A 14,778-nucleotide genomic window follows, 5' to 3' on the forward strand; every position below is an offset into this window, starting at 1 on the left:
TCGGGGGAGTTGTGCACAATTGCATTCCAGATTGGAACAACCTGGCTGAAGAACTTACGAATTTTTGGGTGACGGTGAATTAACAACATGAGGCGACGGTTAGAGCTAACAAACACAACAGAGCCACTGATGTCTGGAAATGCGCGGTTCCTGTTAGAATATTGTACAGTAGGAGAAGTTGCGCTTTGAGGCGCAGTGAGCGGGCGGTTTGCATATTTAGTATTTTTAAGCGATTTAAATATGATTGTGAGTAATTTGAGGTATTGATTTCAGTAGATTTTGAATTGTATTTTATATTAAAACGTTGTAGTACTCGTTTGGAGATTTAATTCAACTTTTTTCTGATTTTCCCTGCTTTGTTTTTCTAAAAACTATTGTCCACTGTCTATGTTTACACCGCATAGGGCAAAAAAACGCAAATATTTTTTACGTAATTCGGAATAAATTTAGAAAAAGATGAAAACTGGAAAAATTCAAATGCAATATTATTTAAGCAAAATACCTACAAACTCTACTCCGCCTTCGAACTTAAAATATTGGGTATTTTGAATATTCTATAAGTAATTGAGTAGGAATTTTGCCATATGTTCATACTGATTTAAAGAATAAGTCATCACGTTTTATGTCAATTTCAGAAAAATTAGTTAAAAAATAGAAGCTTAAAAATGAAAAGTTAGGTCATGAAATAGTTAATCTCTAATGATTTTTAATGTGACTAAACGTTGTTACTTTAATCTGTCAAATTTACAGGAAGTGGTGTCGCTTGAATCCAGATCAGATTGCTCTACGTCGTCAGATTCTACCGTGGCTTCTCATATTGTACGTAACTCTTTTTCTCTTTTTTTCTCATAAAATGGAAAAATTATATGACTTTTTTTCACCAAACATGTAATAATAGCTAAATATTAAAGCGGCAAAAAAGTTTTGACGTTTTTTTTCGTTATTTTTTGAGTTGAATATGGGTGACTTATAGTAGCTGCATTGCATTGGAATCGAACTCACAGCCTCCTGCTCATGAGACGAAGTCACACACCATTCGGCCACAGAACGGTGATTTTGAACTGTTAAAAAGTAAAAAGAAGATTTTACGGAGGGCTTTGTACACGTGAAAACCCTTAACCATAGGGTTCGTGTAGAAAATCAACTGAAATTAGCACTAAACTTTGGACGCAAATATCTCAAGATCTAGATGTCGGCGGCAAAAATTGTCTCTTATGTTCGAGAAGTACATAAAATCAACTATCCAATGACACCACTTTCGTTTCAAAACGCCACCCAATAGGTAATGTATTCCCTAGTTAGAAGACGCAAGCAACCTTAATTGAAGAGAAACAGGACAGATTTGCATCGTTTTTTGATACTTTTTTTTTCAAAAAAAGACATTTTTTAGACCATTTTTCCCTGAATAACCATCAATTTCAGCAAGCTCGGCAACGCCAACAAGAACATCCAAACGTGTCGGATGCACAGAATTTGAGTGACGTCAGTCGTAGTAATTCATCGGTATGTTATTATCCTTTGATAAAAACTTTGAAGAGAAACAGGACGCTTGTTTTTTTTTTGAGAGGGTTTTGTATGGCGAGATACCGTATATTCTCTATTAGAGGGGCCATGCCGCATTTATTTCCGGGCTCTGCGCTACTTGCGCACAATTAGAGATTGCCGGATTACTAGAGACTGGCGCACTAATTTTCGATAACTAATTTTCATTTTGAGGTGACTACTTACGAGAGTAGTAACTTCAACATTCCCTTATAAAACCTCATATTTTATGTGGGAATTTACAAAAATTGTGTATTTTTGCATATCAAAGACAAAAAATTTAAATTTAAATTTATAAAAAATTATTTAAGAAAGAACAAGAATACCATGGAAGTAATCGAATATTTGAGGTGACTTTCACAACCAAAAAAAAGCGACTCATAGAGCCTGCCGCACTAATTTTCAAAAAGCCAGTCAGGGTGCCGTACCATTAGATACACCGCTTTGATAGAAAATATACGGTTGTAGATTTCCATATGATAAATGAGCTGAATCTGCTATCATGCAGCTAGTGTTATTGGCGAGTGATTAAAAAACACTAAGTAGTGCCGGAAAAACAACTACGCCATATTGTTCTTGGAGATATATTTTCCAGCGTATTTCGTTCTAGATAGCTGATAGCTGATAAGATCAAAACCACCATCATAATGATAGGTTTACAGACACTCAACATAGCATCGTGTTATGGACTCTCAGAAAAGACGATAGATCAGGAAATGAAAATTGCATACCCCATGAGAATCAGTAAGTAAAGTTTGTTGCAGTTGCAAATTATGTTATGTTAAACCGGAAGTCTGTATAACTGAGTTCGTCGTTCTACCGCTCGTCGCAGTTGTACTTTGGTGTTCCTTCGTTGACAGATATAACAACAAGTAAAGGAACTTTATTTTAAACAACTCCCCATTCCATTCCCTCTGGCCTGGGTTCAGTTAGCCGGCGATGTATGTACCTAGTGCCATTCACTTCAGACATAGTTTGCTGTACTTCTTTTCCTCATTCATAATACGATGAAGTATTTAGAGAGTGTCCTTGAGAATTTTTATCATACGCATGTCCCTCACTATAATATCACACACAATTGGTACAACGCTTCGAAAAGGACGAGGATCATGAGACTTATTGAATTGGATTTGGATGCGTTGAAGAAAGCCGTGGAAACGAAGCCTTTCCAAACCACCCGTGAGATGTCAACCGCACTGATCTCATCAAACCAATTGTACGGGGCTTGAAAGCTCTTGGAAAGAAGAAACGTATGGGTCGATTCGTACCTCACACTTTAGCACAAACCAACCATCTTTAAGTGGATGATTTCCTTTTCTTCCTCACTTACCACGATGGGTCTCACCACGATGGGTCTTTATAATTTGAATTCCCGCCAAAACATTTTTGTAAAATTAAAATTTGAATTCCCGCCAAAATATTTTTGAAAAATTAAAATTTGAATTCCCGCCAATATATTTTTGAAAAATTAAAATTTGAATTCCCGCCAAAATATTTTTGTAAAATTAAAATTTGAATTCCCGCCAAAATATTTTTGTAAAATTAAAATTTGAATTCCCGCCAAAATATTATTGAAAAATTAAAATTTGAATTCCCGCCAATATATTTTTGAAAAATTAAAATTTGAATTCCCGCCAAAATATTTTTGAAAAATTAAAATTGTGTGACGTCACAAACAAATTTGTTTTTGTTTCCAAATTTGTTTGTGACGTCAGAGACATACGGAATAGCGCTTTATATATAGTAATGATAAATAATCAGACATCAAACAAAACACATTTGCAACATAAATAGGAACAAAAGATCCTTTAAAGCAAAATAACAGTCAATTTGTTACGTTGAAAAATAATGCTCACGAAAAAATCTTGAAAAAGACGCGATGCGTGTTGTTAAGGTAAAAAAGCGTGGAGAAATGCGGGGAAAAACGAATATGTGCGTAGATGTGTAGAGAGTGGCGGAGATATGCGCTAGAAATGTGGAGAAGTGCACCAGAGACTTGCCGGTTGTTGCCGAGAAGTCAAAATGTTTCAAAAAACTGCATGTACACGCCGAATAAAACGAGAAATTTCAGCGTGTTCCTGGGTCAATTACAAAGAATTGAAATTTGAGTTTGCCGGAAAAAGAAATGACGACAAAGAATCAGTTGCAATAACAGCTTTCGAGGCTGTTATGAAGCATATGTCGTTGAAAGAAAAGAAAGTGGACAGGATGATTTTGTTGCAATTTGAAACACTCGTTCGAATGAGAGGAAATAGTGGAGGAGTCGCTGCTGCAATAGCGATTGAAGCAGCAATTCTTGGAATACGTATACCAAATTCTATTGCGGTGACTGGCGCAATAAATGAAGAGGGCGAAGTGCTCCCTGTAAGTTCTTAACTTTTATTTGAAAAAATCCAACCTAGGACTTTCATGGGAGAAAGGTGTGGGTTTGGGGGCTTACGACTACAGAAAACCTGTCCACCTCACGCCGGCCTCCTCGCCTCCGATCTGAAAAATTAAATACAAGACTCTTTTTAGAACACTTTTTCTTCCAAGCGTTTCAAAAACTAGTAAAACAATGGCTTATTTTCAGGTGAGTGATATTGTCGACATGGTCACGCATTGCTTCGATGAGAACATTGAATCCGTGATTGTACCGCTTTCTAACGACTCTGAAATTCCGGAGCAACTAAAACTCAGAGTTGAAGTCCACCCAGTGAAAGATCTGTCAGAAGCAATGAAAATCATCAGGTATTAACTCACTTTATTCCTATTCATCTTCCCTGTTTACAAATAGAATCCCGTTGACACTTATTTGCCACAAAGTAATCTCCTTATTCCAGAGACTGTGCTCAAAAGACAGGTGCAACTGCAAACAATAAAACATGATCCAAGCGAGTCAAACACTTCTTCATTCGTCCGCTCATCTTCAAGTACCAGAACTTATACCATATTTGCCCATATTTATACCATACCCATATTTGAGAAATAAATTTACGGAATTTTTGTTTTTTAATTTTCAGGCGCGTGTTTAATTTATGGGGATAGCCGCGTTTTAAAGGTATCTGTACGATTTTGGACGGATTTGTAGAGAAATATTTTCTCTTTTTTGACAAACATAATCGAATCGCTCGCGGGCGGTCGCTCGAGTTGGCACGGTGCCAGCTAGTTAGAGACGCGTTGGGTCTCGCCACGAGCGCGCTTAGGCGCGTGTTTAATTCACGGGGAAAACCTGTTTTAAAGGTATCTGTACGATTTTGGACGGATTTGTAGAGAAATATTTTCTCTACCTACTGTATGTAATTTTGTGCAAAATATATTTCCAAAAAACGCTATTCTTGTCGAAACTCAAAAAAAAAACACGAAAAAACTCGTGTCCACAATGTTTTAGTGTACAAATTTGATATGAAATGGTACGGAATGTTAATAATTTTGTTCGTATATGACTCCGATTAATCGACTTCTTTAGTTTGTGTAGTTTGCTACATTTTCAACAAAGTTATGATTGTTTAAACGAAATTTGGCAAAAATTTCAACCCATAAAAAATCCAATTCAACGCCAACAAAAAGTCGCGGAAGCAATGTATCGGTCTAAAATATTACATAGAATCCTAATTTCAGAATAGCTTTGCTCTATCATGCATATATGTTAGGCTCGTTTTTTTTCTGCTGTAAATAATTTTTATATGTTTTTTAAATGACCTAAATCTTTTTACGTTGACATCTACTGATAAGCAACTTCAAGTTTGAGCAAGATACAGAAACATTTCATCCAAAGGATCTATAGAATTGCGGTAGTTGGAACATCGTATGCAAAATACTCTTTTTGAGCTAGCTTTATATACGCGAAATAATTTTTATAATTTTTATGTTAGTAAAAAGTGAACGTTTATGATAATTTACTGACTATTTTACAAAAGGAGAGAAGAAGGTGGCAAAAAGGTGGGAGGAAGGGGGGACTGCCACAAAAGTGGGAAGAAAGTAAACACGAGTTGCCGACTACTTTGGCTGAAAATGGTTTTGCTTTCTTAGTTAATTTTTTTCAAAATCTTTTGTGTGTTTCACAAAAAGTAGGTGGGTAAGGGTATACAAACTTTTATTAGATCTGCACAGCGCCTTAGAAACGGATTTCGATTTAAATTGCTACAGTCATCTCACATCGGAGCGCGCTTGCAAAATTTGCAGTTCTTTCACGAAATTTCGAAGTTTTTCGAGGTTTTTTTTTTCGATTTTGCACGATTTTCACAGTTTAAAAGAATATTTTTTTCCACGTAACACAACTAACATTTGTAGGCAAATATTTTTCCTTCAATTTGAATGCAAAACTAAGATAAAATGGACAGTATTGGTGGAGTTTATGTCATATTAATTCAGAAAAACTGATTTTTCAACAGAATTGGTTTCAGAAATATTTATATTGAAGACAAAAACGTTAAAAAATTTTCATTTAAGGTATTTCTGATTAGCAGCAATTAATTGATTAACGAAACAAAGTAATGAAAACCTAAAACAGGTTCTAAAAATTTATTTATATCTTGTTCAATTTTTCAGAGTTTTAAAGCAATTTTGAGCGTTTAAATGCATATTTTTGCCTAATCGGTATCATAAAATTATCATTAGGCTGATAAATTTTACTAGAACTTTCATATATTGATATATATTTCATATTATTGATATATATATATGATATATATTGATATATATTTCATATATCATATATTTTCATATATCCACGTGAAAGAAAACATTTATTTTCCCCTCTGTCATTGTTTGTTTTGTTGCGTTCAAAGGAGTTATCAATTTTCAAAAAAAAAGCGGTAGTTCGCGTTTAAAAAAACATAAAACTTTATCAGCTATGATTTCCTCACCGCTCCGTCACTGTCTCCGTTTTTGCGGATGGACAAAACTGATGACGAAATGGTATCCAAGAAATCGGAAACGACCTGTTGGAAGGCCTCCGATGGGATAGTCCGACGCTCTGAGGTAATTACCATATGGGATATGTGCGATGACATCATCTACCCAAGCACAAGCCCGATAAGCTTGAAAAACTGTGATCCGCGTCATAATCCGAAGCGAAGAACGGATTCACTAAGTATTGAAAAGGGCTGCTTACAACCCTATTCAATACTTATTCAATACTGTTAGGGCTAGTCCTTTCAGTGGGGCCGGCGGAACCACGAAAGTGTCATGGACTGCCAAACAACTACATGTCGCACTGCGTTTTTCAATGCGTGAAGAGGCTCACGTCAAGTCAGTGAAGAAAAATAAAAAGCATTTCCGTTCCCTCCTGTCACTGTTTGTTCTGTTTTGTTGTATAACGAGTTATCAATTTTCTTTTAAAAAAAATAGCGATAGTTGGCGTTTTTAGAAAATAGATAAACGCCCTTGTCAGCTATCATTTCCTCACCGCTCCACCTCTATCTCCATATTTGCTCAGCCAATTAAAATTGAATATTGAATTCCCGCCTCTGCTATCTAAAAAATGCTGCCTTCCACATTTGACGAGACTTCCTTTGCCCACATTCAGAATCTTCATTTCACCAAACATGTGCCGCGTTTCATTGCACTGATAAGCACATTGGGTTCCAAGTTAGTTGTTTGCGTACCCGGCATTTAAGCTGACGACACATTTTTTTCGTTGAGTTTTTCAATGTTTAACTCGAAATTCTTGTTTTTATTCGATAAAAAATGCAAGTTTCAGCTCAATATTCTCAAAAAAATCCTTGAATACAGCTCTAAGAGAACATTAAATTTAATCTTTTTCTAGGTGTGCGGCTAAATTTGAGTGTTTCCCAAAGAGGCGCGTGACGACCAGCTCAATGTTTTGTTGCATTTCGATATTAAAAATTATGGATGCAAATGAAAACTTTTTCACCCGATATTCTCTTTGATAAGGCTTTTACCGTTGCTTTTCTCTTGTTTAATGCCAATACATGTTCTATGTATTTAAAATTCTAAGATTTCAGAACATGGACACATCCCAAAAGTATCGCTCGAACAACGAAGTGGATTCACCACAGATCGAACATGACAAGCAAGCCTTGCCTAGCATCGAGAGTTTGTATTGGGGTTTACAACAAAATCAACAGATCCAAGGAATTGAACAAACCGGAGAGCCTAATGGGGACAACCAACCGCCGCAATTGGTTATAGATCAACTGAGTTATGACCAACAGCAGCAGCAGCCGAAGCAAAATTGTTTCGATACACATGGAAATATGGATGATAACAGAGGTCTGTACAATCTCCCACAAGGAGCAGAAAATGGATCCGGACACCTTGTCGCGACTGAATCCCATCAGCTTCACCCACCGAACTATAACCTGCAGCAAGCACAAACACCGCCTCCGACTAGACATTCACAGTATGTGGATGCGGCTCCTCAAGCATATGGATCCGGACAACTTGTCCCGGAAAATCAGCGGCAACCGGAATCGGCTCCAGATCGGCCATATCAAATTATGAATGTGGGTTGTAATCCCCAGTCTGCACAGCAGGTTAGTTAAGTTACTACTTTTTTAAACGATTTTGAAAATTCTTCACCTCATTACACAAATTGAGTCAATTTTCAAAGAAGTTCAGCATGCTCAAATGGAGATTCCCACCATGTCTCATCAACTCATTGGAACATGCCACAATTGGCAATCGGGCAGCCAGCAAGGGACTTCACAGAATCGGAAGGACTTCGCTGGAATGCAAAGTTGCTATGGAAAGGATCAGCACCACCAATCTGCTCTAAATGGATACCATCAACTGCAAGCTCAGCCGAATTTGTATCCACAACATGTGAGCAACCAACGGCCGCAATGGGCTATGGATCAACTGGGTTATTACCAACAGCATCAGCAACAAGGCCCAACGTGGTCTGATCAGAATGGAAATGAGGGTGATAACGGAGGTCTGTACAATCACCCTCAAGGAGCAGAAAATGGATCCGGACACCTTGCCGCGACTGAATCCCATCAGCTGCTTCCACCGAGCAATAACCTGCAGCAAGTCCAAATACCGGCTCCGACTAGACATTCACAGTATGTGGGTGCGTCTCATCTAGCATATGGATCCGGACAACTTGTTCCGGAAAATCAGCTGCAACCGGAACCGGCTCCAGATCGGTCATATCGAAAAATGAATGTGGGTTGTAATTCCCAGTATGCACAGCAGGTTAGTTAAATTACTACTTTTTTGAACGATTTTGAAAATTCTTCACCTCATTACACAAATTGAGTCAAACTTCAAAAAAATTCAGCACGCTCAAATGGATCAAGTCATTGGAACATGCCACAATTGTCAATCGGACAGCCAGCAAGGGACCTCACAAAATCGGGATAACTTAGCTGGTATGAAAGGTTGCTGTGTAAAGGATCAGTACCACGAACCTGCTCCAAGTGGTTACCATCCACCACAAGCTCAGTCAAACTGCTATCCGAACCATCCGCCTAATCCGAATATGAATGCAGGAGATCAAGACAGACAGCATGTACAACTGGTTAGTTAAGTAAATTGGCGGTACACATTTCAGAGAAGATTTTGAAGAGCTAGGTTAAATTTTGCCCAGATCTTGAATCACGTTTCTTTATTTCTTGCGCGGTACCTTTTTATTCAAGATCCGCAATCTATTGATTATTATTTCAGAATTTCTACACTGATCCAGGCTTTCAACAAAATTCCCATGTTCCGTATGAAATGCAGCAAGGTTTTCAAACAACGGGCATGCAAGGTAGCTATCAGCAAAATAATCAGCCGGAGTTATTATTCGATTCGAATAATGGTAATGCCAAGAAAGAAAATGTTTCTGACTATTAACTTTTAATTTCAGGTAACCAAACGGTTAACAACGCTCCAAATGGAAATTACCAAGAACCAGTCTATCCATTGCTGCAAGAAGGACCTACCTGGAATAACAATGATAATCATGGTAGGAAAAGTTGTTCGTACTTCAAAAACTAAACTTTTACAGACTACTTCCCCAGCGATGACTCAATGTCACAAACATCACAAGAACCTGTTTCAGTTGAATCCATCAGGAAAAAGGTTCGGTAAATGTTGGAAAGTATTAGTGAATTAACTTTTCTATTTCAGACAAAGCGTGCAAAAAACAAATTGGAAGCAAGAAAGAGTCTACAAAAGAAGAAAGATGACTTAAAAGCGAGCCGGAAGAGCTGGGAAGAGGTGAAAATCAATCATAACAATATTCTAAGCAGCAATAACTCTAACGAAGAAAATATCAAAACTGCATTCGACCAGGTTCTATATCCATGCTTCACAAATCAGCAAGTAATCGGAACGTTTAACATCATTCGAAGTTATGATGAGGTGCAGGAGGGCTTTGCACAATTCGAAAATGATAAACAAAATATCATTAGTAAAGTGGATTATTTGATGAAAACTGATCGAAATCTGAAAAAGCTGAGAATGGCCAAGGAGGTATCAGAAAAACAATGGGAACAGTTTGAAACTGACAAGAAAAACAGAAAAGAGGATGACAAGAAAAACAAAATAAATGGAGGAAACAAATTGAATGTAAAAAATAATGTCAGTATTTCAAACTCAAAGTCCGACGATTTTCAGGGAAAAACAAAAATTGTCAGTTCAATAACAATTGCAACCCGCTGTAGTCGGTCAAAAGACAAAAAGGAAACTGATGCTTTCAAACACGATGCGAAAGTTCTGAAATTTGTGAGTGACTATTGAAATATTAGTATCCATATGTTTTTCTTTTTTTTAGGAAAGCTCGAAACAAACGCAAATCAAGTTATGTCTGAAAAAGTACTGTGACAAGTTTTATCCGGGTGTTCGAATGTTGTTGCAACACAATTGGAAATTCTTAAGGGATAATGCACTACACAGCGGACAAAGTGTGCAGCTGGAGAAATTGATCGAATGTCTGAAGACTTTCCACTTAACGGAGCACGCTGAAAAAGAGCATAATTTGGAAAACTCTTGACATTCTCATTTTTAACTCCATTATTGTTTCTCATAGCGAACTTTCATATTAATATATCAAAATTATAATCTAACAATTCGTGTTGTTTTAAAACCTTTTCTTTTGCCTGCATATTTTATTCATTTTCTCTCTCAAACGCAAGATAAACTCTTACGGGTTTTTTCAAATGTTTTAAATGTATTTATCTCAACCCGATGCTCATATGTATGTGTTGTGTGGTCCTGCGCACACTGAAAATTTTTGAACGTTTCTCCATTGTTCCTACTTAACGGCGTATGACATTTTTTGAAAGACAGACAAATATGAAGTCTCCAAGTTATTAAAATTTCTAAAAATAAACTTTTGGGCATTTTAACCAAACCGCACACAGTACTGTTGTGAATCATATATCATGTCAAAGTTGGTAATACTTTTGTTTGTGTCCAATGTTTGGTCCTTCGCTGTAATGCATATTTTTGTCTCTCTCTCTTCTCAACACACTCTCTCGCCCTAACAGGTCAATTTTCAGCGCTCAAAAGTCTTGTGCTCATAATTTGCACGTAACAGCCTTCTATGCGTTTTTATTAATTGCTTATTTTTGGTATGGCTGTCTTTTTTTTCTCCTGAATTAAAATTTTAACTATTTGAGGGTTGATACAACCGCAAGTGATAATTTTCTATAGCGAAGGCAGATAATGCTCCTTTTCTACAACTGAATACAATTCAGAACCGTATCGTAAACTAAAAATTAGGTGAATTTACTGTGAAAATATTAAAAATTGGCACAGTTGAATAGATTTTTTAAAATTTGAGATCGATCATGAATTGTAATTTGTTGCTTGATACAGATCTCTGATTTCATCTGTTTAATATGCATTTGCTTTTTAGTCTTACTCAACCTGCAAATTGATTTCTTCATTGTCAAATTATCTTATATTATATTTCTCTCCTCCTTTTTTGCATCTCAATTTAGAGACGTACATTTTCTGGGTTCGTCTTGTTTCACAAATTTATTTAACTTTTAAAATTCAATGGTACTGCAGTTGAATTACATTATCAAGTTAAATAAATCAATTCAATCAATTCTTATCACGGATTTTTTCCACATTTTTGAAAATTTCATCACACCGTTGTCATTTCAACGCTCGACTCTTCATTTCATCATGCCTGATTGAGACAACATTTATTTTTCAACTGAACTGTTTTTTAAATAATTCCAACATGAATAGGATGGAGGCATATCAAAAGGGCACATAAACTTCGGGGAAGGGATATACGACAAAGTTGTAAAATCAGATAGATTTTGGAGGAGTTGGCCACCATCAACGATTGACTGTCAATGTCTACTGGCTGTCGTCGGCTCCCACCTCCATTTCTCGATAACTGAAAAAAAAAACAGTTTACAACTTTCAAATTGAACACAATTTGTTATTCGTTTTACAGAAAAGTCTGCGAAATTTTTTTTGTATATGTCTACTTACTTTTCCAATGGAAACTTCAACTCCACACTTTTCAAAAGATTTTCGATTTTTTTGGAGAGCTCTGTTTTCTCGTCGCACTGTTTTCCTTCCAGAATGGGACAAATTTGAGTGTCCCAGAGTTGATCGTCCCCATACTCGCCAAGTTTGAGGAAGTTTGCCAAATTTTGTTGAAGAAGATTCCCCGTTAGAACCCAGCGGTAGGTGGCGTCAAGTTGTCGCAAAGCTTTGTATCTTTGTGTGTCCGTATTATCGATCGGATACGCATCATAAATAATTATTCTTTCGAATGATATTTTCTGCAGAGTTTGAAAGTTCATCAGAGTTTTGATCGTATCAAAAGTCGTAACAACGACGCTGTGTTTGGCAAGTTCTCCCGCATCGTTTATTTTTTGCATCGTAGAAGTTTCCAATTGAAAGGTCACTCTCGTTCAACATGTTTATCCACTTTCCGACCGAATCAGGTGTAAGAACTAGTAATGTTGTTTTCTTGTCTTCCTTTTGTTTCTCTTCCTCTTGCTTCTGTTCCAAATATGCAATTAATGCATTAATTGCATATTTGGAACAGAAGCAAGAGGAAGAGAAACAAAAGGAAGACAAGAAAACAGTTTTTTTTTTTTTCCTGTAAAAAACTATTTTTATAGTTGTAAGTTAAATGGAATAAGTTTGTTTGAACACATGTTACCAGAAAAAACAAATATATATATATATACTTACCTTTTTGGAATTATGCGGTTTGGAAGATCGGAATTTTGCGACAAGTTTGAAAAATTCTGGAAAACACCACTAATTATTTCTTTCAAAGATTATTAGTACGAAAATTAAAAGTGGACTACCGAAATCTGAAACTTTGCTTTTTTAGACCCAAAATGACCCAAACCTACCGAATTTTGTAATGAGACGGTTAGAAAATATCTAAAAATTTTCAGTCAGTGGGGCACAAAAATGTAACCTTTATTTGTGCCCCATTGGCCAAAAATGTACTTTAATCAACGAATAAATGCGTAATAAACTATCACAATATTGATTAAAGAATGATTCTTCAATCAGAATTAAGAATCAGCCGTTATGACACCGAAAATTTGGCAAAAAATATTTTTTTTGCTGAAAACGGGCAATTTTTCCCAGAACTTTGAACATTCATAGCTTATTTTTTTAGAAATTTTCAAAACGTTTATTACGAAATTTAGGTTTTTTTGTCATTTTGGATCTAATTGTAAAAAGCAAAGTCTCACTATCAGATTACGGTAACCCACCTTTAATAACTGGAAAAGAGAAATTTGGGTACTTTTCCGATTTCTGCCCCCCAAAATGTTTTTCAATTTTTCAATTTAATTTAATTAACACGTGAATGCTTATTTCAATAGTATTTAAATTTTTAGGCTGAGAAAACAACAATTCTAATAGTAAGCCTGAAATTACAAAAAAAAAAGTTCACGTTTCAATAATGAAATTTTCGAAAACATTTTGGGGGGGCAGAAATCGGAAAAGTACCGAAATTTGTCAACTTTTGAAATAATAAGGCTTGAAGAGAAAGGGTACACGACAGAATGATAAATTGGGGCAATGGGAAAAGCTGGTGAAATATTAAGGCACAAAAAGATATATGTGACTCCTATTGTCTAATTTTATAGTACCAGGGAGGGGCGGAGCAAGATGCCAGGCAGCTTCGGGAAGGTTCGAGAAGATAGGCGGTGCCAACTGTTGTGAATTTTGCAAACTGATATTTATGATTGCATCACTGCTTTTCTTATCAAGACAACACGGACGGGTATACTGTTTTAGGGAGAGGAAAATTCGGGAAGAGTCGAGAATTTGGCGGCAGTTTGTGAGTCATTTGACTGTGCATTTACGTTTAAGTAGATAACAGTTGCCACGTTTCGTTTTTTCATGACATAAATTATTTTTCCCATGCAGAAATGTTATCGAGAAAGATAAAGTTCAGCGAAATAAACATAAATAATTTAACATATCAAACTAGTAAACCAAGAATCATATCAATCTCACAATCAACAAAGTTTCATACAGAAACAAAACAACCCAGGATATAAAATAAAAGACAAAGCGGAACAATTTTCCTTGTTTTTCCTTGCTCTCTAAAAATTGCCGAAAAGTTTCGGCAATCGGAAATTTTCGGCAATCGGCAATTTCGGCAATTGCCGAAACTTTTCGGCAATTCTTCAAAATAAATTTTTTGGGGAACGTTATTTATATAATTTCCCAAATCGGATAACAGGTGTTTTGTTAAATTTAAGATTCATTAATTTAAAAAAATCAAATAAAACAAAATTATCGAGCAAATGGATTTGAAAACATTAGAATATCAAAACTAAAACACCAAAGAGCCTATAGGTTATTACAATAACATCAGTAACTAACAATCAGTAGCTAATAATCAGTAGGAACAGTTCTAACCTTTTTTTAACAAAAAATGTAACGAAATCTAAAAGAAAATGTATATTGTAAAACAAAAAAAATGTATTTTGCGAATGCAAAATAAATGTCGGTTTTCTTTTCTTCGTACCTAGTTTCTATCAATGGCAAATTACATGACAGAAAGCTTCGAATGCTTCAAAAAATTTAAACCGCGCCGTGTGTTCCTTTAAATTTACAGTACTTTATCAATGTTTGATTTTCGGCAATTTTGATTTTCGGCAATTGGCAACTTCGACAATTGCCAAAATTGCCGAAAATTCGATTGCCGAACGGCAATTGCCGCGCACCCCTGCTCTACATAGTCCCTTACTTGTGAAAAAATCAATAGGGCAATGAACTTTTTTTTTGCAAGAAATATGTTGGAGACGAAGGAGATTATTGTAGTATACAGCTTGTTTTTTTTATCGATAAGCTTTT

The 14,778-nt window shown here is 36.0% G+C and overlaps 3 protein-coding genes across 3 annotated transcripts; 2 read left to right on the plus strand and 1 right to left on the minus strand.

Annotated features, from left to right (window-relative positions):
• Window positions 1-699: 699 nt before the first annotated feature.
• On the plus strand, window positions 700-4,410 carry F19B2.7 (Lon proteolytic domain-containing protein; the record flags this gene model as incomplete). Its single annotated transcript, NM_001356790.1, has 6 exons — window positions 700-819; window positions 1,423-1,503; window positions 2,205-2,286; window positions 3,614-3,906; window positions 4,115-4,272; window positions 4,365-4,410. The coding sequence occupies 6 exons, from the start codon at window positions 700-702 to the stop codon at window positions 4,408-4,410; spliced, it is 780 nt and encodes a 259-aa protein (NP_001343562.1).
• Window positions 4,411-7,490: 3,080 nt separating this feature from the next.
• F19B2.6 (BZIP domain-containing protein) lies at window positions 7,491-10,820 on the plus strand. The gene is made up of 9 exons (NM_075484.5): window positions 7,491-8,021; window positions 8,107-8,685; window positions 8,771-9,010; window positions 9,157-9,292; window positions 9,341-9,439; window positions 9,482-9,555; window positions 9,604-10,044; window positions 10,093-10,200; window positions 10,250-10,820. Exons 1-9 carry the CDS (start codon window positions 7,494-7,496, stop codon window positions 10,466-10,468), a joined length of 2,424 nt encoding a protein of 807 aa, NP_507885.2. The 5' UTR covers window positions 7,491-7,493; the 3' UTR covers window positions 10,469-10,820.
• A 793-nt stretch (window positions 10,821-11,613) lies between these two features.
• Window positions 11,614-13,133, minus strand: F19B2.5 (SNF2 N-terminal domain-containing protein). Its single transcript, NM_001380877.2, has 3 exons — window positions 12,643-13,133; window positions 11,929-12,398; window positions 11,614-11,830 (listed from the first exon to the last, which is right to left on the minus strand). Exons 2-3 carry the CDS (start codon window positions 12,321-12,323, stop codon window positions 11,791-11,793), a joined length of 435 nt encoding a protein of 144 aa, NP_001366639.1. The 5' UTR covers window positions 12,324-12,398; window positions 12,643-13,133; the 3' UTR covers window positions 11,614-11,790.
• Between the last annotated feature and the right edge of the window lie 1,645 nt (window positions 13,134-14,778).

This window comes from Caenorhabditis elegans, chromosome V (genome assembly GCF_000002985.6).
Source record: "Caenorhabditis elegans chromosome V".
Lineage (NCBI taxonomy): Eukaryota > Metazoa > Nematoda > Chromadorea > Rhabditida > Rhabditidae > Caenorhabditis > Caenorhabditis elegans.